Source organism: Amia ocellicauda, chromosome 12 (assembly GCF_036373705.1).
Source record: "Amia ocellicauda isolate fAmiCal2 chromosome 12, fAmiCal2.hap1, whole genome shotgun sequence".
NCBI lineage: Eukaryota > Metazoa > Chordata > Actinopteri > Amiiformes > Amiidae > Amia > Amia ocellicauda.
Genome location: NC_089861.1, coordinates 18,926,571 through 18,954,488, shown reverse-complemented (window position 1 = coordinate 18,954,488; position 27,918 = coordinate 18,926,571). Strand labels below are relative to the sequence as shown.

The 27,918-nt window shown below is 45.4% G+C and overlaps 1 protein-coding gene across 1 annotated transcript; it reads right to left on the bottom strand.

Annotated features, from left to right (window-relative positions):
• Positions 1-17,337: 17,337 nt before the first annotated feature.
• LOC136764492 (carnosine synthase 1) lies at positions 17,338-27,280 on the bottom strand. The gene is made up of 9 exons (XM_066718620.1): positions 26,957-27,280; positions 25,993-26,082; positions 24,411-24,940; positions 23,942-24,158; positions 22,990-23,075; positions 22,543-22,774; positions 20,881-21,251; positions 19,381-20,788; positions 17,338-18,403 (listed from the first exon to the last, which is right to left on the bottom strand). The coding sequence occupies exons 1-9, from the start codon at positions 27,060-27,062 to the stop codon at positions 17,550-17,552; spliced, it is 3,894 nt and encodes a 1,297-aa protein (XP_066574717.1). The 5' UTR covers positions 27,063-27,280; the 3' UTR covers positions 17,338-17,549.
• Positions 27,281-27,918: the final 638 nt, after the last annotated feature.

The window sequence follows — 27,918 nt, the reverse complement described above, 5'->3', positions numbered from 1 at the left end:
GCAGGTTAGTATTTATGTCAGGTAACTTCTCGTTATATATATATCAGTCTCATTTACGTTTAGGTGCCGAGAAAGATCCTATCATTACTTGTTACCACAATTTCCCTTAACTGATTATTATTCAATGATTAAGGATAGGCAGGGCCACCTATAATCTGGTGTCTATTAACTTGTGTCAATTTCAGACTAAACAGTTAAACAGGAATGAAAAGATATTTCTCGGCGTTGACAGATTTTATTTCTAAAATTATCAACAAAACAGTTTAATGCAACACACATTTATATTTAAGAAAACTAAATGATATTACACATTCTAGAGTTATGAATCACAGATTAACATTTCTAATTGATTTCTCAAATGTCATGAATCACAAACTCCAAACTGTTAAACTTATCTGAACTTACTTCGTCGCAGAGAGGCCTCTCTGGCTTCGGGCACGAGGTCCGTGTGGTTTGGAACAAAGGCAGTCCGGTTCGGCTTTGTCCAAGAACTTCCACTCAGTCGATGCACCTGGAAGTTGGGGTTTCGCGAAAGTAGAGTCGTTTCCAAACAGATTTTCCACTGGTTTGAAGGCTCCAAGGTTGTGCACAAAATCTTCTTTGTAAGCAGGGGTTCCACCGCAGTTACTTGAAGACAAAGTCTTTGAGGAAAGCAGGGCCCTGTTTGTTCCAAGGGTCAAGTTTCTTAAGACTCAAATAGCTATTTAAATGACTGACACTTTCGTATACAGTCGACTTAGTCAATTGTCCAGCTGTAAAACTCCACTGATCAGGTGGGCACAGGCGGGCAGCGCAGTCTGTAAAGTTCTTTATTTAATAAAGTCCTTTAAAAGAATTCTTCGTACGGCTCAATCTCCTTCTCCCGGTTTAACTCTTCTGTTGCCGGCAAAGACTTGGTTGGTTTCTGGTTCCGGTTCTGGCAACAGAGCTACAGGTTGAGCTGTGGCAGCGAGTTACTGGTTCAGGTGAGAGAGAGAGAGAGAGAGAGAGAGAGAGAGAGAGAGAGAGAGAGAGAGAGAGAGAGAGAGAGAGAGAGAGAGAGAGAGGCCGTGCGCTGTTTCTTATAGTCTGTCAGATCAATAGGTGATTGGTCCCTGAGTTCTTGAGATTGGATTTCGGTTTCAGCCCCCAGTGTCCTATTGGAGGGGGGCTTGATTTATGACTGATGTCAATCCATGCCATCTTTTGGAAATGCCGGTTGGCCCGGGTTCGTAGCTCTATGTCGGGATTTCGGCTCTCGTCCATTTCAAAGAGTTTTTATTACCTACAGGCCCCTTTCTCCAGACATCTCACTGCAGGATTCCCAACTATTTGGCCTATTCTCTGTGCCATCCTCCCAAAACTGTCACTTTGATGTAAACCAGTTCCACACTTTAAGGAAATCTGATAACTTTGGGGGGAGAGGTCTTCTTTAGATCAGTGCTTCAGCTCAGAGCTAAAATGCTCTTATCAAAATACACCCATCATAATGCTACACTACTGTAATGTGCAGTTCAGTCAGATGCCCTTGCAGAATGCACATCTTACCTGTTGTTTTGCCAGACATTTCTCATAATAGATGCCTGTGTTGAGTGTTACAGATTTGGCTGCACTCTCAGACCAGCCTCGCTCATTGGTAGACCATGATTTATTACATGATCAATTATAATAGCCCTAATCTCATCTAATACTACAGCTCTTGATCTTCCTCTCAGTCTTCTTCCACCATGCATACGTACTCCTCTCCCTCTCCCTCTCCCTCTCCCAGCCACTCTTCTTCCTCTGTCAGCCACTTTTCTATCTCTGGCTGGGTCCATGTTTACATTACAGTACAAAATTATTATGAGATGTCCCCTTTTGTATAGATATAGGTAATGAAACTGAAAGACTAACACCTGGGTAGGTGTTCAGCTACAATGGGAATCAGCTGTAGTTGGTCTAATTGTTTTGATAGTATTTCATTTTTAGATTTGGAATATATTTCAATACAGTATTACTGTAGAAATGTAGCAAATTGCTGTCTTATTCAATTTTGTGTTATGTTAGGTTAACTTAAGTTTAACAGTTTTGAAAAGAGTATGTAAACATGTGCAAATTGGCCTGTAGGTACATTGAGGTTTGGTGGTGGTTGTGTCTGAGTGAGATAAGAATTAATGTAATTTGAAAGATTGCCAAAGCAATGAAAAATGATCCACAGTTTAGCCCACATAGACTGCTGTAGTGCTCACTGTGTGAAGAGTTTTGAAAAAGTGACCTAAGTATTGAGAAATGTGTCCTAGTGATTGTAAAAAACTGTAACCCTCTCTCTCTCTCAGTGCAGTGTTAATGTACTGTAGTGTCCAGTCAGTCAGTGTGTCTGTACTGTATTAACCCTCTCTCTCTCAGTGCAGTGTTAATGTACTGTAGTGTCCAGTCAGTCAGTGTGTCTGTACTGTATTAACCCTCTCTCTCTCAGTGCAGTGTTAATGTACTGTAGTGTCCAGTCAGTCAGTGTGTCTGTACTGTATTAACCCTCTCTCTCTCAGTGCAGTGTTAATGTACTGTAGTGTCCAGTCAGTCAGTGTGTCTGTACTGTATTAACCCTCTCTCTCTCAGTGCAGTGTTAATGTACTGTAGTGTCCAGTCAGTCAGTGTGTCTGTACTGTATTAACCCTCTCTCTCTCAGTGCAGTGTTAATGTACTGTAGTGTCCAGTCAGTCAGTGTGTCTGTACTGTATTAACCCTCTCTCTCAGTGCAGTGTTAATGTACTGTAGTGTCCAGTCAGTCAGTGTGTCTGTACTGTATTAACCCTCTCTCTCTCTCAGTGCAGTGTTAATGTACTGTAGTGTCCAGTCAGTCAGTGTGTCTGTACTGTATTAACCCTCTCTCTCAGTGCAGTGTTAATGTACTGTAGTGTCCAGTCAGTCAGTGTGTCTGTACTGTATTAACCCTCTCTCTCTCAGTGCAGTGTTAATGTACTGTAGTGTCCAGTCAGTCAGTGTGTCTGTACTGTATTAACCCTCTCTCTCTCAGTGCAGTGTTAATGTACTATAGTGTCCAGTCAGTCAGTGTGTCTGCACTGTATTAACCCTCTCTCTCTCAGTGCAGTGTTAATGTACTGTAGTGTCCAGTCAGTCAGTGTGTCTGTACTGTATTAACCCTCTCTCTCTCAGTGCAGTGTTAATGTACTGTAGTGTCCAGTCAGTCAGTGTGTCTGTACTGTATTAACCCTCTCTCTCTCAGTGCAGTGTTAATGTACTGTAGTGTCCAGTCAGTGTGTCTGTACTGTATTAACCCTCTCTCTCTCAGTGCAGTGTTAATGTACTGTAGTGTCCAGTCAGTCAGTGTGTCTGCACTGTATTAACCCTCTCTCTCTCAGTGCAGTGTTAATGTACTGTAGTGTCCAGTCAGTCAGTGTGTCTGCACTGTATTAACCCTCTCTCTCTCAGTGCAGTGTTAATGTACTGTAGTGTCCAGTCAGTCAGTGTGTCTGCACTGTACTGTATTACCCACCTATCTTTCTACTCTAGCCCTCTGTTTGATATATTTCCCCCCAACATTTCCCCCATGCAGTATTTCTCCACATTTCCTCCCCATGGTTTTGGTTTCCCCTCATAAATGGGGGAATTCCCCCCAATCTGGCAACCCTGCCTTCTTGTCTCCGGGGCCTGGCTTAATTTTGCCGCACAGCACCGCGTACGTGCTTCAGGCGGTTTGGAGATTTAAACTGAATCATCACACGTGTCGCAGCAAAGTATCCCGGGTCAGGCCACGACTGCTTCATTTGTAGGAACAGTCAAATATAATATACCAGCTAACAAAATAATAATATGGAAATGCCTGGCTATTCAGTAAAAATAATGCTTGAAAGAAAATGTTGGAATGTTGGGACACAGACATATCCAGAACAGCTCAAAACCCCTTTACTGATATGTTGGCTTTGATTTAAATTGTTAGATACCTTGATGTTTTGTAGTCTGTATGCAACTATATTGTATACAAACTGAAGGAATGCTAAATTGGATCATTATCTGCTTCAGTACCACGTGTTCTGAGCCTGCGACACTTTCGGCTGGTAATTCACGACCAATTCACACCTGCCATTCCATCTTTCTATAACCAAGCCCGTAGTCACATTCACCCTGCAAAGATGGACAGACCCAATCCCATGGCTTATTCCATCTTTGCAAAGATGGGCAGAGCCAATCACAAGCTTGATCTGCGCAGGGGCGTGTCTCTCCGCAGCAGCGCTCCATCACTCAGTGAACAGGATTGTGTTTGACTGTGACAGGTAGTGCATCCCATATCTGAGTTATATTACCCTAATGGCCGTGGAGAAAATATTCACTCCTTTTCTATATCGTGTAACATCATAGCAGAGTGTCTTGACAGATATTTAAAGTGGTGGGCTGCTCGCACTTAACGACAGGCAGGATTTCAATGAATTTAGGTCTTTTGCATCATGATGCCCCAAAACAACTATTGTTATTTGAAGTATTTTAATAAATACTGATGAAAATCAAAATCAAATACTGAAAATAATGTAACTTTATTTTTGTGGATGTGCTCGACTCTCATTGGCTGCTGCCGGTCTGCGTTCAAATAATGACTGTGACCCGAGTCGGGTCTTTAATATGAATCGTGTTTGAGATGCTCTGAGCCCCCAGATCTGCTGGGTTTTGTCCCAACCGAACTCTCAAGTACTTCATTGAACCTTAATTGAATAACAATCTGCTTAGATTTTACTTTTCAAATTGTGTAAAAAATGAGTTGGTTATTATTTAATACGTTCTTTACACAATTATATACTTCACTTAAAACCGTTTGAAATAATTAAAATGCTCTGATTAAGAAATTATTGATGGTTACTTCAATTAAGGATCAATTTAGCAATCGAGATCTTATCATTTGGCTGCTTTACACTATGGCTGCAGCATTTCAGGGAGTAATGACAGATGCTTTTAGCTCACATTAGTTACTGTGTCGTTTGCTGCCAGACACCAGGACAGGCTGACCACAGGGAGGTTCCGGTCTCCTCAGAAGAAGGCCATGTTCACCCCTGGAGTGGAGAGCCTGAAGCGGTGTGGGCTGGCGTTGACTGCTTCGCTTGCCCAATGGCCAGACTGCTGCCATTTTGTGGAGGCCATCTTCGTCAGACTGTGTGGGATCCACAAAGCTCCCAGAAGGAAAGGGAAAGGCTCATCCTTGCTGCTTCTGGCTTTGGCGTAGTCGGTAGAGCATGAGACTCTCAATCTTAGGGTTGTACGTTTGAGCCCCCTGTTGGCTGCTTAATTATTGTATTGCCTTTTAACCTACACTAATATTTATCAGACAAATTGAACTAAACCAAGCGATCAAAGCTGAAATATGTGTGAATATAATTCTGTATTTGATGTAATGGTTTGTTTAGTTGCTGGTAGTACTTATCTGGGCACAAGTTCTGTGTGGACTGCTTAAATGTACAACTAATTCAATATTTATCTTTTAAACTGACTGCAAAGACTATGATGTGACATGGCTAATTCTGGTGTATGTATTGGGTCTAGTGAAATCCTAGGAGGGTGAGGTGACCCCACATGGTGAAAGCAGAGGACAACCTATAGTATTTGGATGTACAGTATATATGTTGTGTTGTACTGTACAGTTTTGTATCAGTCAGCCAGCCAGCCAGCCAGTCGATTTTTAACAAATAATAGTAATACAAATAATAGAAAAAAAGACCACCACACATTTGTTTTTCTTAATTTAATTGTATTATTTATTTTTATGATTGATCTGAGACCAACACACATGTATCTATTTCTTAATATACGATTATTTGTATTATTGATTATTTTGTATATATTATTGATTCCTAAACGTATTGATTGGTCCTGATGCTGGCTGCCACCTTCAGACAGAAGGATACAGAAGGGAGAGCACAGAGCTGCAGTCTACACTGAAAACCTGTGATTTCTCCGGCCTCGGTACGCAATGATAATGCATTTGGGAGCATCCATATAAAGATACCATGTATTACACGTGATTGACAGCTCTTTTCGAGAATACATATTGTCATCCATAAAATACCTCTACGATAAATCACACGAAGAATAACATTGATTTTATTATGATACACAGCCCCTTGTATATTAATCTTTCCACATTTAAAGAATAGCCCTCAAATTCAATAAATTAGAAACGTTATTAAAGATGCAGCATTAAATAGTTAGCAGTTCTATAATGAATGGGGCTGGGTTGTAATTCTAGTTTCAAATTGATGGATTTGGATACAGAGTTCTATAACAAAGGTGACTGTATGTGGCATACAGTTATTTAATATAATTGATTGGATTTCAAAGGTCTAGAATAACATATCTTCAGTACATATATGTGTGTGTGTAATCCAGAGTTCAAGAATACATTTGATTTTAAAGTGATTTAATGTAGTGGTTCTAGCATTCAACAGATTACACCCCAGGGTTCAAGAATCAGATAGATTTACTAGAATGGCATGTTTTAGAACAAAACAGACTGAATATAATTTTGCGTTCTAGAATAAAATAGATTGCATTTAAGTTGAAGTTTTAGATTCTGGATAGCTCTTATATAAAATAGATTGAATTTGTTCTACAGCTGTAATATAAAATCAGTGCAGAGTTAATGTTGCATGGTGTCCAGTAGGTCAGTCACTAACACTCTCTCTCTCTCAGTGCAGTGTTAATGTACTGTAGTGTCCAGTCAGTCAGTGTCTGTACTGTATTAACTCTCTCTCTCAGTGCAGTGTTAATGTACTGTAGTGTCCAGTCAGTCAGTGTGTCTGTACTGTATTAACCCTCTCTCTCTCAGTGCAATGTTAATGTACTGTAGTGTCCAGTCAGTGTGTCTGTGCTGTTCTGTATTAACCCTCTCTCTCTCAGTGCAGTGTTAATGTACTGTAGTGTCCAGTCAGTGTGTCTGTACTGTATTAATCCTCTCTCTCTCAGTGCAGTGTTAATGTACTGTAGTGTCCAGTCAGTCAGTGTGTCTGTACTGTATTAACCCTCTCTCTCTCAGTGCAGTGTTAATGTACTGTAGTGTCCAGTCAGTCAGTGTGTCTGTACTGTATTAACCCTCTCTCTCTCAGTGCAGTGTTAATGTACTGTAGTGTCCAGTCAGTCAGTGTGTCTGTGCTGTATTAACCTTCTCTCTCTCAGTGCAGTGTTAATGTACTGTAGTGTCCAGTCAGTCAGTGTGTCTGTACTGTATTAACCCTCTCTCTCTCAGTGCAGTGTTAATGTACTGTAGTGTCCAGTCAGTCAGTGTGTCTGTACTGTATTAACCCTCTCTCTCTCAGTGCAGTGTTAATGTACTGTAGTGTCCAGTCAGTGTGTCTGTACTGTATTAACCCTCTCTCTCTCAGTGCAGTGTTAATGTACTGTAGTGTCCAGTCAGTCAGTGTGTCTGTACTGTATTAACCCTCTCTCTCTCAGTGCAGTGTTAATGTACTGTAGTGTCCAGTCAGTCAGTGTGTCTGTACTGTATTAACCCTCTCTCTCTCAGTGCAGTGTTAATGTACTGTAGTGTCCAGTCAGTCAGTGTGTCTGTGCTGTATTAACCTTCTCTCTCTCAGTGCAGTGTTAATGTACTGTAGTGTCCAGTCAGTCAGTGTGTCTGTACTGTATTAACCCTCTCTCTCTCAGTGCAGTGTTAATGTACTGTAGTGTCCAGTCAGTCAGTGTGTCTGTACTGTATTAACCCTCTCTCTCTCAGTGCAGTGTTAATGTACTGTAGTGTCCAGTCAGTCAGTGTGTCTGTACTGTATTAACCCTCTCTCTCTCAGTGCAGTGTTAATGTACTGTAGTGTCCAGTCAGTCAGTGTGTCTGTACTGTACTGTATTAACCCTCTCTCTCAGTGCAGTGTTAATGTACTGTAGTGTCCAGTCAGTCAGTGTGTCTGTACTGTATTAACCCTCTCTCTCTCAGTGCAGTGTTAATGTACTGTAGTGTCCAGTCAGTGTGTCTGTGCTGTTCTGTATTAACCCTCTCTCTCTCAGTGCAGTGTTAATGTACTGTAGTGTCCAGTCAGTGTGTCTGTACTGTATTAACCCTCTCTCTCTCAGTGCAGTGTTAATGTACTGTAGTGTCCAGTCAGTCAGTGTGTCTGTACTGTATTAACCCTCTCTCTCTCAGTGCAGTGTTAATGTACTGTAGTGTCCAGTCAGTCAGTGTGTCTGTACTGTATTAACCCTCTCTCTCTCAGTGCAGTGTTAATGTACTGTAGTGTCCAGTCAGTCAGTGTGTCTGTACTGTATTAACCCTCTCTCTCTCAGTGCAGTGTTAATGTACTGTAGTGTCCAGTCAGTCAGTGTGTCTGTACTGTATTAACCCTCTCTCTCTCAGTGCAGTGTTAATGTACTGTAGTGTCCAGTCAGTCAGTGTGTCTGTACTGTATTAACCCTCTCTCTCTCAGTGCAGTGTTAATGTACTGTAGTGTCCAGTCAGTCAGTGTGTCTGTACTGTACTGTATTAACCCTCTCTCTCTCAGTGCAGTGTTAATGTACTGTAGTGTCCAGTCAGTCAGTGTGTCTGTACTGTATTAACCCTCTCTCTCTCAGTGCAATGTTAATGTACTGTAGTGTCCAGTCAGTGTGTCTGTGCTGTTCTGTATTAACCCTCTCTCTCTCAGTGCAGTGTTAATGTACTGTAGTGTCCAGTCAGTCAGTGTGTCTGTACTGTATTAACCCTCTCTCTCTCAGTGCAGTGTTAATGTACTGTAGTGTCCAGTCAGTCAGTGTGTCTGTACTGTATTAACCCTCTCTCTCTCAGTGCAGTGTTAATGTACTGTAGTGTCCAGTCAGTCAGTGTGTCTGTACTGTATTAACCCTCTCTCTCTCAGTGCAGTGTTAATGTACTGTAGTGTCCAGTCAGTCAGTGTGTCTGTACTGTATTAACCCTCTCTCTCAGTGCAGTGTTAATGTACTGTAGTGTCCAGTCAGTCAGTGTGTCTGTACTGTATTAACCCTCTCTCTCTCACTGCAGTGTTAATGTACTGTAGTGTCCAGTCAGTGTGTCTGTGCTGTTCTGAATTAACCCTCTCTGTCTCAGTGCAGTGTTAATGTACTGTAGTGTCCAGTCAGTGTGTCTGTACTGTATTAATCCTCTCTCTCTCAGTGCAGTGTTAATGTACTGTAGTGTCCAGTCAGTCAGTGTGTCTGTACTGTACTGTATTAACCCTCTCTCTCAGTGCAGTGTTAATGTACTGTAGTGTCCAGTCAGTCAGTGTGTCTGTGCTGTATTAACCCTCTCTCTCTCAGTGCAGTGTTAATGTACTGTAGTGTCCAGTCAGTCAGTGTGTCTGTACTGTATTAACCCTCTCTCTCTCAGTGCAGTGTTAATGTACTGTAGTGTCCAGTCAGTGTGTCTGTGCTGTTCTGTATTAACCCTCTCTCTCTCAGTGCAGTGTTAATGTACTGTAGTGTCCAGTCAGTCAGTGTGTCTGTACTGTATTAACCCTCTCTCTCTCAGTGCAGTGTTAATGTACTGTAGTGTCCAGTCAGTCAGTGTGTCTGTGCTGTATTAACCCTCTCTCTCTCAGTGCAGTGTTAATGTACTGTAGTGTCCAGTCAGTCAGTGTGTCTGTACTGTATTAACCCTCTCTCTCAGTGCAGTGTTAATGTACTGTAGTGTCCAGTCAGTCAGTGTGTCTGTACTGTATTAACCCTCTCTCTCTCAGTGCAGTGTTAATGTACTGTAGTGTCCAGTCAGTCAGTGTGTCTGTACTGTATTAACCCTCTCTCTCTCAGTGCAGTGTTAATGTACTGTAGTGTCCAGTCAGTCAGTGTGTCTGTGCTGTATTAACCTTCTCTCTCTCAGTGCAGTGTTAATGTTCTGTAGTGTCCAGTCAGTCAGTGTGTCTGTACTGTATTAACCCTCTCTCTCTCAGTGCAGTGTTAATGTACTGTAGTGTCCAGTCAGTCAGTGTGTCTGTACTGTATTAACCCTCTCTCTCTCAGTGCAGTGTTAATGTACTGTAGTGTCCAGTCAGTCAGTGTGTCTGTACTGTATTAACCCTCTCTCTCTCAGTGCAGTGTTAATGTACTGTAGTGTCCAGTCAGTGTGTCTGTGCTGTTCTGTATTAACCCTCTCTCTCTCAGTGCAGTGTTAATGTACTGTAGTGTCCAGTCAGTGTGTCTGTACTGTATTAATCCTCTCTCTCTCAGTGCAGTGTTAATGTACTGTAGTGTCCAGTCAGTCAGTGTGTCTGTACTGTATTAACCCTCTCTCTCTCAGTGCAGTGTTAATGTACTGTAGTGTCCAGTCAGTCAGTGTGTCTGTACTGTATTAACCCTCTCTCTCTCAGTGCAGTGTTAATGTACTGTAGTGTCCAGTCAGTCAGTGTGTCTGTACTGTACTGTATTAACCCTCTCTCTCAGTGCAGTGTTAATGTACTGTAGTGTCCAGTCAGTCAGTGTGTCTGTACTGTATTAACCCTCTCTCTCTCAGTGCAGTGTTAATGTACTGTAGTGTCCAGTCAGTGTGTCTGTGCTGTTCTGTATTAACCCTCTCTCTCTCAGTGCAGTGTTAATGTACTGTAGTGTCCAGTCAGTCAGTGTGTCTGTACTGTATTAACCCTCTCTCTCTCAGTGCAGTGTTAATGTACTGTAGTGTCCAGTCAGTCAGTGTGTCTGTACTGTATTAACCCTCTCTCTCTCAGTGCAGTGTTAATGTACTGTAGTGTCCAGTCAGTCAGTGTGTCTGTGCTGTATTAACCTTCTCTCTCTCAGTGCAGTGTTAATGTACTGTAGTGTCCAGTCAGTCAGTGTGTCTGTACTGTATTAACCCTCTCTCTCTCAGTGCAGTGTTAATGTACTGTAGTGTCCAGTCAGTCAGTGTGTCTGTACTGTATTAACCCTCTCTCTCTCAGTACAGTGTTAATGTACTGTAGTGTCCAGTCAGTCAGTGTGTCTGTACTGTATTAACCCTCTCTCTCTCAGTGCAGTGTTAATGTACTGTAGTGTCCAGTCAGTCAGTGTGTCTGTACTGTATTAACCCTCTCTCTCTCAGTGCAGTGTTAATGTACTGTAGTGTCCAGTCAGTCAGTGTGTCTGTACTGTATTAACCCTCTCTCTCTCAGTGCAGTGTTAATGTACTGTAGTGTCCAGTCAGTGTGTCTGTGCTGTTCTGTATTAACCCTCTCTCTCTCAGTGCAGTGTTAATGTACTGTAGTGTCCAGTCAGTCAGTGTGTCTGTGCTGTATTAACCTTCTCTCTCTCAGTGCAGTGTTAATGTACTGTAGTGTCCAGTCAGTCAGTGTGTCTGTACTGTATTAACCCTCTCTCTCTCAGTGCAGTGTTAATGTACTGTAGTGTCCAGTCAGTCAGTGTGTCTGTACTGTATTAACCCTCTCTCTCTCAGTGCAGTGTTAATGTACTGTAGTGTCCAGTCAGTCAGTGTGTCTGTACTGTATTAACCCTCTCTCTCTCAGTGCAGTGTTAATGTACTGTAGTGTCCAGTCAGTCAGTGTGTCTGTACTGTATTAACCCTCTCTCTCTCAGTGCAGTGTTAATGTACTGTAGTGTCCAGTCAGTCAGTGTGTCTGTACTGTATTAACCCTCTCTCTCTCAGTGCAGTGTTAATGTACTGTAGTGTCCAGTCAGTCAGTGTGTCTGTACTGTACTGTATTAACCCTCTCTCTCAGTGCAGTGTTAATGTACTGTAGTGTCCAGTCAGTCAGTGTGTCTGTACTGTATTAACCCTCTCTCTCTCAGTGCAATGTTAATGTACTGTAGTGTCCAGTCAGTGTGTCTGTGCTGTTCTGTATTAACCCTCTCTCTCTCAGTGCAGTGTTAATGTACTGTAGTGTCCAGTCAGTCAGTGTGTCTGTACTGTATTAACCCTCTCTCTCTCAGTGCAGTGTTAATGTACTGTAGTGTCCAGTCAGTCAGTGTGTCTGTACTGTATTAACCCTCTCTCTCTCAGTGCAGTGTTAATGTACTGTAGTGTCCAGTCAGTCAGTGTGTCTGTACTGTATTAACCCTCTCTCTCTCAGTGCAGTGTTAATGTACTGTAGTGTCCAGTCAGTCAGTGTGTCTGTACTGTACTGTATTAACCCTCTCTCTCAGTGCAGTGTTAATGTACTGTAGTGTCCAGTCAGTCAGTGTGTCTGTACTGTATTAACCCTCTCTCTCTCAGTGCAGTGTTAATGTACTGTAGTGTCCAGTCAGTGTGTCTGTGCTGTTCTGTATTAACCCTCTCTCTCTCAGTGCAGTGTTAATGTACTGTAGTGTCCAGTCAGTGTGTCTGTACTGTATTAATCCTCTCTCTCTCAGTGCAGTGTTAATGTACTGTAGTGTCCAGTCAGTCAGTGTGTCTGTACTGTATTAACCCTCTCTCTCTCAGTGCAGTGTTAATGTACTGTAGTGTCCAGTCAGTCAGTGTGTCTGTACTGTATTAACCCTCTCTCTCTCAGTGCAGTGTTAATGTACTGTAGTGTCCAGTCAGTCAGTGTGTCTGTGCTGTATTAACCCTCTCTCTCTCAGTGCAGTGTTAATGTACTGTAGTGTCCAGTCAGTCAGTGTGTCTGTACTGTATTAACCCTCTCTCTCTCAGTGCAGTGTTAATGTACTGTAGTGTCCAGTCAGTCAGTGTGTCTGTACTGTATTAACCCTCTCTCTCTCAGTGCAGTGTTAATGTACTGTAGTGTCCAGTCAGTCAGTGTGTCTGTACTGTATTAACCCTCTCTCTCTCAGTGCAGTGTTAATGTACTGTAGTGTCCAGTCAGTCAGTGTGTCTGTACTGTACTGTATTAACCCTCTCTCTCAGTGCAGTGTTAATGTACTGTAGTGTCCAGTCAGTCAGTGTGTCTGTACTGTATTAACCCTCTCTCTCTCAGTGCAGTGTTAATGTACTGTAGTGTCCAGTCAGTGTGTCTGTGCTGTTCTGTATTAACCCTCTCTCTCTCAGTGCAGTGTTAATGTACTGTAGTGTCCAGTCAGTGTGTCTGTACTGTATTAATCCTCTCTCTCTCAGTGCAGTGTTAATGTACTGTAGTGTCCAGTCAGTCAGTGTGTCTGTACTGTATTAACCCTCTCTCTCTCAGTGCAGTGTTAATGTACTGTAGTGTCCAGTCAGTCAGTGTGTCTGTGCTGTATTAACCTTCTCTCTCTCAGTGCAGTGTTAATGTACTGTAGTGTCCAGTCAGTCAGTGTGTCTGTACTGTATTAACCCTCTCTCTCTCAGTGCAGTGTTAATGTACTGTAGTGTCCAGTCAGTCAGTGTGTCTGTACTGTATTAACCCTCTCTCTCTCAGTACAGTGTTAATGTACTGTAGTGTCCAGTCAGTCAGTGTGTCTGTACTGTATTAACCCTCTCTCTCTCAGTGCAGTGTTAATGTACTGTAGTGTCCAGTCAGTCAGTGTGTCTGTACTGTATTAACCCTCTCTCTCTCAGTGCAGTGTTAATGTACTGTAGTGTCCAGTCAGTGTGTCTGTGCTGTTCTGTATTAACCCTCTCTCTCTCAGTGCAGTGTTAATGTACTGTAGTGTCCAGTCAGTCAGTGTGTCTGTGCTGTATTAACCTTCTCTCTCTCAGTGCAGTGTTAATGTACTGTAGTGTCCAGTCAGTCAGTGTGTCTGTACTGTATTAACCCTCTCTCTCTCAGTGCAGTGTTAATGTACTGTAGTGTCCAGTCAGTCAGTGTGTCTGTACTGTATTAACCCTCTCTCTCTCAGTACAGTGTTAATGTACTGTAGTGTCCAGTCAGTCAGTGTGTCTGTACTGTATTAACCCTCTCTCTCTCAGTGCAGTGTTAATGTACTGTAGTGTCCAGTCAGTCAGTGTGTCTGTACTGTATTAACCCTCTCTCTCTCAGTGCAGTGTTAATGTACTGTAGTGTCCAGTCAGTCAGTGTGTCTGTACTGTATTAACCCTCTCTCTCTCAGTGCAGTGTTAATGTACTGTAGTGTCCAGTCAGTCAGTGTGTCTGTACTGTATTAACCCTCTCTCTCTCAGTGCAGTGTTAATGTACTGTAGTGTCCAGTCAGTCAGTGTGTCTGTACTGTATTAACCCTCTCTCTCTCAGTGCAGTGTTAATGTACTGTAGTGTCCAGTCAGTCAGTGTGTCTGTACTGTACTGTATTAACCCTCTCTCTCAGTGCAGTGTTAATGTACTGTAGTGTCCAGTCAGTCAGTGTGTCTGTACTGTATTAACCCTCTCTCTCTCAGTGCAATGTTAATGTACTGTAGTGTCCAGTCAGTGTGTCTGTGCTGTTCTGTATTAACCCTCTCTCTCTCAGTGCAGTGTTAATGTACTGTAGTGTCCAGTCAGTGTGTCTGTACTGTATTAATCCTCTCTCTCTCAGTGCAGTGTTAATGTACTGTAGTGTCCAGTCAGTCAGTGTGTCTGTACTGTATTAACCCTCTCTCTCTCAGTGCAGTGTTAATGTACTGTAGTGTCCAGTCAGTCAGTGTGTCTGTACTGTATTAACCCTCTCTCTCTCAGTGCAGTGTTAATGTACTGTAGTGTCCAGTCAGTCAGTGTGTCTGTACTGTATTAACCCTCTCTCTCTCAGTGCAGTGTTAATGTACTGTAGTGTCCAGTCAGTCAGTGTGTCTGTACTGTACTGTATTAACCCTCTCTCTCAGTGCAGTGTTAATGTACTGTAGTGTCCAGTCAGTCAGTGTGTCTGTACTGTATTAACCCTCTCTCTCTCAGTGCAGTGTTAATGTACTGTAGTGTCCAGTCAGTGTGTCTGTGCTGTTCTGTATTAACCCTCTCTCTCTCAGTGCAGTGTCAATGTACTGTAGTGTCCAGTCAGTGTGTCTGTACTGTATTAATCCTCTCTCTCTCAGTGCAGTGTTAATGTACTGTAGTGTCCAGTCAGTCAGTGTGTCTGTACTGTATTAACCCTCTCTCTCTCAGTGCAGTGTTAATGTACTGTAGTGTCCAGTCAGTCAGTGTGTCTGTGCTGTATTAACCCTCTCTCTCTCAGTGCAGTGTTAATGTACTGTAGTGTCCAGTCAGTCAGTGTGTCTGTACTGTATTAACCCTCTCTCTCTCAGTGCAGTGTTAATGTACTGTAGTGTCCAGTCAGTCAGTGTGTCTGTACTGTATTAACCCTCTCTCTCTCAGTGCAGTGTTAATGTACTGTAGTGTCCAGTCAGTCAGTGTGTCTGTACTGTATTAACCCTCTCTCTCTCAGTGCAGTGTTAATGTACTGTAGTGTCCAGTCAGTGTGTCTGTACTGTATTAACCCTCTCTCTCTCAGTGCAGTGTTAATGTACTGTAGTGTCCAGTCAGTCAGTGTGTCTGTACTGTATTAACCCTCTCTCTCTCAGTGCAGTGTTAATGTACTGTAGTGTCCAGTCAGTCAGTGTCTGTACTGTATTAACTCTCTCTCTCAGTGCAGTGTTAATGTACTGTAGTGTCCAGTCAGTCAGTGTGTCTGTACTGTATTAACCCTCTCTCTCTCAGTGCAGTGTTAATGTACTGTAGTGTCCAGTCAGTCAGTGTGTCTGTACTGTATTAACCCTCTCTCTCTCAGTGCAGTGTTAATGTACTGTAGTGTCCAGTCAGTCAGTGTGTCTGTACTGTATTAACCCTCTCTCTCTCAGTGCAGTGTTAATGTACTGTAGTGTCCAGTCAGTCAGTGTGTCTGTACTGTATTAACCCTCTCTCTCTCAGTGCAGTGTTAATGTACTGTAGTGTCCAGTCAGTCAGTGTGTCTGTACTGTATTAACCCTCTCTCTCAGTGCAGTGTTAATGTACTGTAGTGTCCAGTCAGTCAGTGTGTCTGTACTGTATTAACCCTCTCTCTCTCAGTGCAGTGTTAATGTACTGTAGTGTCCAGTCAGTCAGTGTGTCTGTACTGTATTAACCCTCTCTCTCTCAGTGCAGTGTTAATGTACTGTAGTGTCCAGTCAGTGTGTCTGTGCTGTTCTGTATTAACCCTCTCTCTCTCAGTGCAGTGTTAATGTACTGTAGTGTCCAGTCAGTGTGTCTGTACTGTATTAACCCTCTCTCTCTCAGTGCAGTGTTAATGTACTGTAGTGTCCAGTCAGTCAGTGTGTCTGTACTGTATTAACCCTCTCTCTCTCAGTGCAGTGTTAATGTACTGTAGTGTCCAGTCAGTCAGTGTGTCTGTACTGTATTAACCCTCTCTCTCTCAGTGCAGTGTTAATGTACTGTAGTGTCCAGTCAGTCAGTGTGTCTGTACTGTATTAACCCTCTCTCTCTCAGTGCAGTGTTAATGTACTGTAGTGTCCAGTCAGTCAGTGTGTCTGTACTGTATTAACCCTCTCTCTCTCAGTGCAGTGTTAATGTACTGTAGTGTCCAGTCAGTCAGTGTGTCTGTACTGTATTAACCCTCTCTCTCTCAGTGCAGTGTTAATGTACTGTAGTGTCCAGTCAGTCAGTGTGTCTGTACTGTATTAACCCTCTCTCTCAGTGCAGTGTTAATGTACTGTAGTGTCCAGTCAGTCAGTGTGTCTGTACTGTATTAACCCTCTCTCTCTCAGTGCAGTGTTAATGTACTGTAGTGTCCAGTCAGTCAGTGTGTCTGTACTGTATTAACCCTCTCTCTCTCAGTGCAGTGTTAATGTACTGTAGTGTCCAGTCAGTGTGTCTGTGCTGTTCTGTATTAACCCTCTCTCTCTCAGTGCAGTGTTAATGTACTGTAGTGTCCAGTCAGTGTGTCTGTACTGTATTAACCCTCTCTCTCTCAGTGCAGTGTTAATGTACTGTAGTGTCCAGTCAGTCAGTGTGTCTGTACTGTATTAACCCTCTCTCTCTCAGTGCAGTGTTAATGTACTGTAGTGTCCAGTCAGTGTGTCTGTACTGTATTAACCCTCTCTCTCTCAGTGCAGTGTTAATGTACTGTAGTGTCCAGTCAGTCAGTGTGTCTGTACTGTATTAACCCTCTCTCTCTCAGTGCAGTGTTAATGTACTGTAGTGTCCAGTCAGTCAGTGTGTCTGTACTGTATTAACCCTCTCTCTCTCAGTGCAGTGTTAATGTACTGTAGTGTCCAGTCAGTCAGTGTCTGTACTGTATTAACTCTCTCTCTCAGTGCAGTGTTAATGTACTGTAGTGTCCAGTCAATGTGTCTGTGCTGTACTGTATTAACCCTCTCTCTCTCAGTGCAGTGTTAATGTACTGTAGTGTCCAGTCAGTCAGTGTGTCTGTACTGTATTAACCCTCTCTCTCTCAGTGCAGTGTTAATGTACTGTAGTGTCCAGTCAGTCAGTGTCTGTACTGTATTAACTCTCTCTCTCAGTGCAGTGTTAATGTACTGTAGTGTCCAGTCAATGTGTCTGTGCTGTACTGTATTAACCCTCTCTCTCTCAGTGCAGTGTTAATGTACTGTAGTGTCCAGTCAGTCAGTGTGTCTGTACTGTATTAACCCTCTCTCTCTCAGTGCAGTGTTAATGTACTGTAGTGTCCAGTCAGTCAGTGTGTCTGTACTGTATTAACCCTCTCTCTCTCAGTGCAGTGTTAATGTACTGTAGTGTCCAGTCAGCCAGTGTGTCTGTGCTGTACTGTATTAACCCTCTCTCTCTCAGTGCAGTGTTAATGTACTGTAGTGTCCAGTCAGTAAGTCAAGGTGTCTGTGCCACATTAACCCTCTCTTTCTCTCAGTGGAAGTGTGACAGGAAGTGTTCAACAGGGTACTCAGGGGTGTCCAGCCCCAGCACCCTGCTAACAGTGAGCAGTCCCAGCCTGGACTCCACCCCTCCTTCCGCCCTGACCCCCACACTGCAGAACGGCTCCTCATACTGGCCCCGTGGTCCCGCCCCTTCCTGCTGCAGCCCCACTCCTTCCTGCTGGAATTCTACTCCTCCCTGCCTCAACTGCTGCTGGAGCTCTTCCCCTTTCTGCTGTTCCAGCTGCTGGAGCCACTCCTCACTCTGTTGCTCATCTTGCTGCTGGAGCCACTCCCCATTCTGCTGGAGCCACGCACCTCCCTTTTGGAGCCCCTCACTTTTCTCTTCACGATCCTCCCTCTCCTTTTCCCTCTTCTTTGCCCCTTCCTGCCCTTCTAGCCCCTCCCTCTCCCCTCCAGGATCTACCCCCAGCTCACACAGCCTGACCACACCCCTTTGGTGCAGCTCCCTGAGCCGCCCCATACCCTCTCTGCTCATGATGTGCCGGCCGTGCTGGGAGAGCAGGCCCATGACCCCCGTGAGGTGGCACAGGACGGGGGGGCGGGGCCGGGCCAGGCGGGGCCGTATCCCCAGGGCACACAGGAAGGCGCAGAGCAGCAGGTCCTCCCCAAACACCTCCCGTATCCAGTCGCGCAGGTAGAACCCCCCCATCCGCGCGTTGATCTCGATCAGCTTGGGCCCGGTGGGGGTCAGCTTGAGCTCCACGTTGAAGACCCCATCCCGCAGTCCGCAGCCCAGGCAGCAGGAATGGGCCGCCGCCACTAATCGAGCCTCCTGCTCCCAGGAGAGGCCTGTGGGCATCTGGGCCGCCGTTTCGGTAAAGCCTGCGAAGAGGAGTGAGAGTGAGCACCATCTGTTCAAGTCGAGTGGTTTGTCCTCAGCCAGCGCCTGGTGGCGATCCTGTGTTACTGCGCCAACCTGGGACTTTGCTGAGGGACTCACCGATGACTCATACCACATCAAACACAGACACACTCACCATTACTCCCACACATACACATACACTCAAAAACCTACACACAGATACACTCACACATATAGAAACAGAGTCACATCATCAATAATAACATCATCATCATAACATCCTAGTCTTCATGGTGAGCAGCAGGAGCAGCAGAAAGGGGTGGGGCAACACAAAGGGGAGGGGGTTGCACACCAGAGACTGTGGAAAGGGGTGGGGTAACACAAATGGGAGGGGCTCCTGCAGCAGCAGCGAGACTGAGCTGAGACTGAGCAGCATGTCCACTCCTGAGAGAGAGGGAGAGAGAGAGAGAGAGGGAGAGAGAAAGCGGGTTAATACAGTACAGCACAGACGCACTGACTGGACACTACAGTACATTAACACTGCACTGAGAGAGAGAGGGTTAATACAGTACAGCACAGACACACTGACTGACTGGACACTACAGTACATTAACACTGCACTGAGAGAGAGAGGGTTAATACAGTACAGACACACTGACTGACTGGACACTACAGTACATTAACACTGCACTGAGAGAGAGAGAGAGAGAGAGAGAGAGGGAAGGGGTGGAAAGGTGGGAGAGAGGGAGTTATAGCAGCAGCACAAACGGGAGGGGCTCTAGGAGTAGCAGAACAGAGAGGAGCAACACAAAGGGGAAGGACTCCAGCAGCAGCAGAAAGGGGAGAGGGGAGGGGCACCAGCAGCAGTAGCAACAGGTAATAATAAGGCCCTAGTGTTTGAAGAGTGAGGAGTTGCACTCCCTATGATAAAACTGATGATTTTTGGTTGGCAGCTCGCAGGCTGAGGACTACTGGTTTCTGAATAGTCGCACTAGACCTGGGACTCGAGTGGGGCCGTTGTCCGACACGAAGGCCCCCTCCAGCCGGCCCCCGCTCAGGACCAGGTCCACGTCATGCTCGGTGCCCCCCAGGTAGCCCATGAGGGTCAGGCCGCCCCCCCAGCCCAGGCCGATGCCCGGGAAGTCGGCCTCGCCCCGCAAGTCGCCCCTCACCTGCGCCAGGTGAGCCAGCGCCTCCTCCAAGGACCCCACCCGCCGCGTGCCCACCGCCCCCGCCCCAAACTCCAGCTTAAGCACCGCAGGGAAGCGGATCTGGGGGGTGGGGGGATTGAGAGTGCGTGTGGCAGAGGAAGGAGGATGGGGAGAGGGAATGGGAGTGCTGGGAGATGGGGGAGGGATAGTGGGATGGTCGTCAGTGTGAGTGAAAGTGGGAGAGAGATTATTTGGATAGGAGAGAGTGGAGTCAGGGGTAAGGGTGGGGGCAGTGGCACTGAGCAGACTGGAGGGATTGGGAGTGGGATGACGGACACTGGGGTTATTGTAGTTACTGGCATGACTGGTAATAATGCTCTCACTGGTGATGCAGTCACCGGGATAACTGGATTGAATAGGGTTACTATGGCAACTGCTGTTACTGGGGTTAATGCTGATACTGGTCTGACTGGAGAGTCTGTTACTGGTCCCACTGAAGTTAATGTAGTTACTGGTCTGACAGGAGTAGGTACTGGGGTAACTGGCCAGACTAGGACAATTACTGATATAGTTATTAGTCTGATTGGAGTGACTGGGGTAATTATTATACTGACAGGGACAGTCATTGGACTGACTGGGGCAGTTACTGAGTTGACCGGGGCAGTTACTGGGATGCCTGTGGTAGCTGCCAGAGCAATTGACAGGGCGGACGGCCCTGATGATGTCATCAGGGGTCTCAATGTGGGCGCAGGGCACGGCGTACACACAGGGAGGGGGTGTGAGGAGGGGCAGCAGGGGGTGCTGCAGGCCTCGGGGGATGGCAGGCTGGGACTGAGGGACACTTGCGGGGAGGGAGGGGGTAGCAACAGGGAGAGAGGGCGAGGGAGAGATGGAGAGAGGAGAGAGAGTAGGAGGAGCATAGAGGGCAGAAGGAGCAGAGGAAGGAGGAGGAGAGGAGCGAGGGAGGTGGTGGCCCTGCAGGTGGAGGTGGGTGCGGCTCTTCTCCTTGGCGGTGAGGACGGCGAAGGGGGGGTTGCCAGGGAGACCCAGCGCCTGGCACAGAAGGGCGGCCAGCACAATGCAGTCATCCCAGAAGCACAGGACGCCCTGGGGTCGGAGGTTGTGCCCCCTGAGCCAGGTCACCACGGCAGCACAGTGCTCGGTGTCCTGGCGGTGGTCGGACAGGTCCAGGGGCAAGAAGTGGGAGACCAGATGGGCGGCAAAATGAGCGGGGTCAGATTCCACCAGGAAGATCTGAGAGAGAGGGAGGAGGTTTAATGGAGTGTAGTGTGGCTGAGATGACTGACTGACTTGACCCACTAACATGCCTCTCCCTCTCCCCTCACCTCCACACCAAACTCCTTGGCCGCCTCCCAAACGAATGCCTTGCTGGCTCGCCCGGCTCCCACCACCAACACACTCCTCCCCTGCAGCAGGTGCCTCTGGGAACGAGAGAGCGGGCTGTGGAGGAGAGAGCCCACACAGCCCTCTTCTTCATCCTCCCCCTCCTCCTCCTCCTCCTCCTCCTCTTCCTTCCTCCCTCCTCGCCTCCTCCTCCTCCTCCATGCCCCTCCCCCAAGACAGCAGCTCTGCAAGCAGCTCCAGGGGTGCAGGCCCAGAATCACAGGTGTCACAGTGGGGTTCCAGCTGCTGCCATGGCAACCTCCCCCCCCCTCCCGCTGCACGACCCAGGCGAGACTGAGCAGCATGTCCACTCCTGAGAGAGAGAGAGAGAGAGAGAGAGAGAGAGGGGGGGTTAATACAGAACAGCACAGACACACTGACTGGACACTACAGTACATTAACACTGCACTGAGAGAGAGAGAGTTAATACAGTACAGACACACTGACTGACTGGACACTACAGTACATTAACACTGCACTGAGAGAGAGAGGGTTAATACAGTACAGACACACTGACTGGACACTACAGTACATTAACACTGCACTGAGAGAAAGAGGGTTAATACAGTACAGACACACTGACTGACTGGAAACTACAGTACATTAACACTGCACTGAGAGAGAGAGGGTTAATACAGTACAGACACACTGACTGATTGGACACTACAGTACATTAACACTGCACTGAGAGAGAGAGGGTTAATACAGTACAGACACACTGACTGACTGGACACTACAGTACATTAACACTGCACTGAGAGAGAGAGGGTTAATACAGTACAGACACACTGACTGACTGGACACTACAGTACATTAACACTGCACTGAGAGAGAGAGGGTTAATACAGTACAGACACACTGACTGACTGGACACTACAGTACATTAACACTGCACTGAGAGAGAGAGGGTTAATACAGTACAGACACACTGACTGACTGGACACTACAGTACATTAACACTGCACTGAGAGAGAGAGGGTTAATACAGTACAGACACACTGACTGACTGGACACTACAGTACATTAACACTGCACTGAGAGAGAGAGGGTTAATACAGTACAGACACACTGACTGACTGGACACTACAGTACATTAACACTGCACTGAGAGAGAGAGGGTTAATACAGTACAGACACACTGACTGACTGGACACTACAGTACATTAACACTGCACTGAGAGAGAGAGGGTTAATACAGTACAGACACACTGACTGACTGGACACTACAGTACATTAACACTGCACTGAGAGAGAGAGGGTTAATACAGTACAGACACACTGACTGACTGGACACTACAGTACATTAACACTGCACTGAGAGAGAGAGGGTTAATACAGTACAGACACACTGACTGACTGGACACTACAGTACATTAACACTGCACTGAGAGAGAGAGGGTTAATACAGTACAGACACACTGACTGACTGGACACTACAGTACATTAACACTGCACTGAGAGAGAGAGGGTTAATACAGTACAGACACACTGACTGACTGGACACTACAGTACATTAACACTGCACTGAGAGAGAGAGGGTTAATACAGTACAGACACACTGACTGACTGGACACTACAGTACATTAACACTGCACTGTGCTCACCAATCAGGTCGGTTTGTGCCTCCTGACCACCGCGTTGCCCTGGTGACATCCTGGCCTCTGTGTCCATGACGATGTGGAAGCAGCGCAGGGCGGAGTGGGTGAGCAGCCTGCGGAGGGAGAGAACGAGGGAGCGGTCACCCAGGCCCCAGTCCCGTAGGGAGGAGTGGAGAGACTGGGGGAGACTGTCCCAGTGAGAGAGAGGCAGCTCACTGAGACCAACCCTGCACAGCAACTGGGAGAGAGAGAGAGCAAGAAAGAGGGTTAATAAAATAGTATAGTATAGCATAATATAGTACAATGTTATGAGCTCACTGGTACACTAACTGCTTGACACACTGACTGATACGCGGACTAACTGACACACTGACTGACTGACACATTGACTGATTGATACATTGACTGACTGATGCACTGGATACTGTAGCACATTCACACTGACTCTCTCACCTTGTACAGCAGGGGGATGTTCTGTGGAGAGCGAGTGATGATGGCACACACTCTCATAGACAACTCTGATGCTGAAGAATTGCAGTCTGAGAGATATATACAGAGAGAGGGTTAATACAGTACAGCACAGACACTCTGACTGACTGGACACTACAGTACATTAACACTGCACTGAGAGAGAGAGGGTTAATACAGTACAGACACACTGACTGGACACTACAGTACATTAACACTGCACTGAGAGAGAGAGGGTTAATACAGTACAGACACACTGACTGACTGGACACTACAGTACATTAACACTGCACTGAGAGAGATTGTTAATACAGTACAGACACACTGACTGACTGGACACTACAGTACATTAACACTGCACTGAGAGAGAGAGGGTTAATACAGTACAGACACACTGACTGGACACTACAGTACATTAACACTGCACTGAGAGAGAGAGGGTTAATACAGTACAGACACACTGACTGACTGGACACTACAGTACATTAACACTGCACTGATAGAGAGGGTTAATACAGCACAGACACACTGACTGACTGGACACTACAGTACATTAACACTGCACTGAGAGAGAGAGGGTTAATACAGTACAGACACACTGACTGACTGGACACTACAGTACATTAACACTGCACTGAGAGAGAGAGGGTTAATACAGTACAGACACACTGACTGACTGGACACTACAGTACATTAACACTGCACTGAGAGAGAGAGGGTTAATACAGTACAGACACACTGACTGACTGGACACTACAGTACATTAACACTGCACTGAGAGAGAGAGAGAGTTAATACAGTACAGCACAGGCATATAGAAACTACATACCACTATATAGTACACTACAATTTGCTCTACTGTAGCATACTATACAGTACCACTGGCAGGTGTGGTGAATCGCTGTGGGGTTGGGGGTTGTCCTCCTTCCTGCCTCACCTGAGTGCACCTGACTGGCTGGGTGTGGAACTCGAGGACCAGGATTCAGGCTGGGGCAGTAGGCCTCGATGAGAGCTGCCTCCTGTCTCTGCAGCAGGACCAGCAGAGAGCGCAGCTCCACCCACACTGCCTCGGGGTCCTGCCCATCCAAGAATCGAATTGGCCGGCTGGCCCCAGCCATGCCCATCCATCGGCCTCCACTAGGCTTGAGCACCACCTGTGGGAGAGACAGGGTAACTGAGGCCATTAACACTGACTGCTACTGCTTCTACTACAGCTACTACTACTACAGTTACTAGTACTACTACTATTACTATTGCTAATAATGATCATACTATGTTTTCTTCCAGTACTAATGAAGTATCAATACAGTACCATTACAATACAATATACATCAATATAATACAAAGTACCAATACAATACTAATACAATATCAATCAGAATACCAATACAGGATCACTAACTCACTGTTCCTGTTGCTCTGACAGTTGGTGTGTTCAGAAAGTGCCTCAGCTCCTCCCTCACTCTCTCCTCCTCTCCCTCCTCCGCCACATCCCCCACTGCCAGCACCCACAGCCCTCTCTCTCTCCTCTCCTCTCTCTCATCCCTCCCCTCGCTGGCGCTCTCCTCTCGGATCACCACAGCTAGCGTGGGGGGGGTGGGCAGCCCCTCTCTGCCCAGAATCTGCCTGCAGTTCAGAGTGTCGCCCCAGAAGCGATACAACTCAGGAGAGCCTCCCATTGGACAGGCCAGGTCGCGTGTCACTTCCTGTTGAGGTGTGCCCACTTCTGCCCAGGGAGCGCAGGGCAGGAAGTAGGTGACCCGGCGGGGGGGGTTGAAGGTCAACAAGTGGGTGCGCCCACCCAGGTCAAAGGTCACAGCCCGGTGGACAAGCAAGGGGGGAGGAGAAGCGGGGTCATGGGGAGGTGTGGAGTGAGAGGGGGAGGAGGAAGAAGGGCGAGAGAGCCAAGAGGGGCAGAGACAGAGGAGGGAGTCACCTGAAAGGAAGAGAGAGAGAAAGAGCGAGAGAGAGGTTAATACAGTATAGTACAGACACACACACAGATGCACACAAACACACAGACACAATGACACACAAGTGAAGTTTAGCAAAAAAACAAGGTTCCTAGAAATCAGAAAAATTATTTAAGCTGTGGCAGAGTTTCAGATAATTTAATTTCCCTCTTTAGTTAATGTTTGAATAAAATACAATACAAAGTTCTGTATAACTATGTTTGTGTATATTCTGATTAGGAACACTTCATTTTGCTGTAATATTTTAGAAACATAGATTGTCTGTTTTTTTGTTTTGTTTCACAGAAAACTATGAACCTTGTTGATAATTCCTTGAATTTTATTAGAGAGAGAGGAGTAAGGAGAGACAGATACTGAGTCCTCATGAGAAGCCATGTAACACTAGTAGGGGAGAGTGAGAGAGTTTAATTTATCTATATATTTTATTTGTATTTACTTAATTATCTATAAATATGTATTTTCTTGTTGTGTTTATGTATCACCAGTATCGTACATGCTTTGGCCATATCAAAGAAAGAGGTCATGCCAATAAAGTTAAATTTGAATTAGAATTTGAGTGAGATTTTGATAGTGAGAATGAGAGACTGAGAGACTGAGAGGGAGAGAGAGGTGGCGCAAATGTTTAGCCACATATAGGAAGTCACTGTAACACTATACTGCCACCATGCTTAAAAATCAACTTTGCACACGGATCCTTACAGCTTGCCCACTTACTCACAACAGTTCTCAGAGGAAAAGAAAATGTTCCTAGTGAATAACATAATCCTAATTTGATTAAATAATAATAATAATAATAATAATAATAATAATAATAATAATAATAATAATAATGTGTTAATGTATTTATTTTTCTCTATATTTTTCTCCTGTTTCTGGTGACACAAAAACTCAACACAACAAAGCAAAAGCTGTGCCAGTCACATCCACAGACACCCACAGAGGGAGGCACACACTAACACACAGAAGCAAGTCAACTGGGTGAAACCTGTCACAGGGGAAGCAGCCCTGTCCTCACCTGGAGACCGACGGCCCGCCTGCAGCAGGAGAGAGAGGAAGGGCAGAGGGGAGCCCAGCACACAGATGCACAGCTCTGAGTAGGACAGGGCTGCAGAGAGATAGATGTGATGTAGAAATTGTTAGCAAACTGACTGAATGATTCACTCTGGCGTGTGACGTAAGACAAGTTCAACACTGTGCAATATTTACATTACAGTTTTCCCCAATTGTTACAGTAACACACATTTGCTGAAACTACATCTCATGTTCTCAAAACTCTAAACAAAACACAAAACAGTTTCCCCAAACCCCTTCAGAAATCTTGCAGAAATGAAACTGCAATCAAAATAATTTACTCTCTGCATCTCTACATCCAAGGCACCCGCACAATCAAATGAATAGAAATTAGTGATTACTAATATCACACTACTGTGACATATTTAGTTTTTCACACCCATTTACACACGTTTCCTGAAATTATACTCCATTTTCTCCAAGCTATAAACTCAAAACAAAAAAACATGTTTCTTCCATCTGACTGCAACATCAAATCAATAGACTCTACTGAGTACCAATTACACACTGGTGAGAGCTATGCAAAACACTATTATAAAATATGTGTTTTCAGTATTACCAGCATAAATCTTGCACTTTGCAGGAGTATGCTACTGTAATATGTGTTAACAATTGGGAAAAACTATTTCTGATCTTGGCATTGAGATTCCTCTGTGTTTCCATGCCAGAATTAAGAATGTTGAGAATGTTGATATGAACTTAATAAAACATAATGGTGACAGTGTTGTTCCATTTCCAGACAACACCTTTTTACCATAGAGCTGAGGTCGTGTGTGTGAGTGTGTGCATCTGTATGTGCATGGCTGTGTGTCTGTGTCTGTCTCGGTGTCTTTCTGTGTTTCTATCTTTCTGTCTGTCATAAATCTGTGTATTTGTATGTGTCTGTCTGTGTGTCTGTTTGTGCTCACCAGATTTTGGGGTATCAGTCAGGGTGGGGGGCAACTCCAATTCATTGAGGGCCTCCTGCAGGAGCTGGTATAGCCCCCCTTGCCCCCATGGCCACCCCCCCTGCATCCTCTCCTCCTCTTGCTCCACACCCTTCTCCTCTCTTTGCCTTTCCCTCTCCCTCTCCTCCCTCTCTCTCTCCCTCTCCTCGTCGTCCTTCTCCTCCTCTCCTAAACCAGGGGGGTGTTTGGAGACTGGGGACGAAGCACTGTGGAAAGAACTGAGCGATAGCTGGAGAGAGAGATTGAGAGGGAGAGAGAGGTGTATGTGTGTGTGGCGGGCATTAATAAAGTACTATATGCACACAGTACAGTATAAACACATGACTGACTGGCTGACTGGACATCAGCGACACACACATACATAGACACACACTGATACACAGAGGGAGAGACAGACAGAGGGAGGGAAAATATAAGACATGCACGCAGACAGACAGACAGGCAGACAGACAGACAGACAGACAGACAGACAGACAGACAGTGAGAGAAAAGGGTAGTGATTAAATATAGATTCACTTGCTCTCCCTGACATTTGCTCTCAGCAGTTCCCTTGCTCTCTCTCTCAGCCTCTCTCTCACTGGCACTGGCGCGGTGGCAGTGTGAATATCTCAATGTCCAAACTAGACACAGTGCCAGATTTTCTACACGTCTGTATCTTGGACACTTGATTACTGCTGTCCTATTGAGTGCTTGGGTATTGGTTGTTATTTGATTATGTTTGTGTGTTTTTTTTATTTTTATTATTGTTATATTTGTTTTTGTTGTTGTTAGTAGTACTAATTAATATGTTTATGATTATGATAATTACTACCACTACTATTTATAATATTATTAGGTAGTAGTAATATTAGATGTAATAGTAGTAGTTGTAGTAGTTTTGTTATTAAAGTAGTAGTAGCAGTAACCCTCTTTCTCAGTGCCCT

Excerpts from the sequence above, each read along its gene's own strand:
- LOC136764492 (XM_066718620.1), bottom strand. The coding sequence starts at position 27,062 with ATGCAGGGGGGGTGGCCATGGGGGCAAGGGGGGCTATACCAGCTCCTG. Across the intron at positions 20,789-20,880 it reads CCAAGGAGTTTGGTGTGGAG|ATCTTCCTGGTGGAATCTGA; the intron begins GTGAGGGGAGAG and ends CCTCTCTCTCAG. Across the intron at positions 18,404-19,380 it reads CGGCCCCACTCGAGTCCCAG|GCTTTACCGAAACGGCGGCC; the intron begins GTCTAGTGCGAC and ends TCCTCTTCGCAG.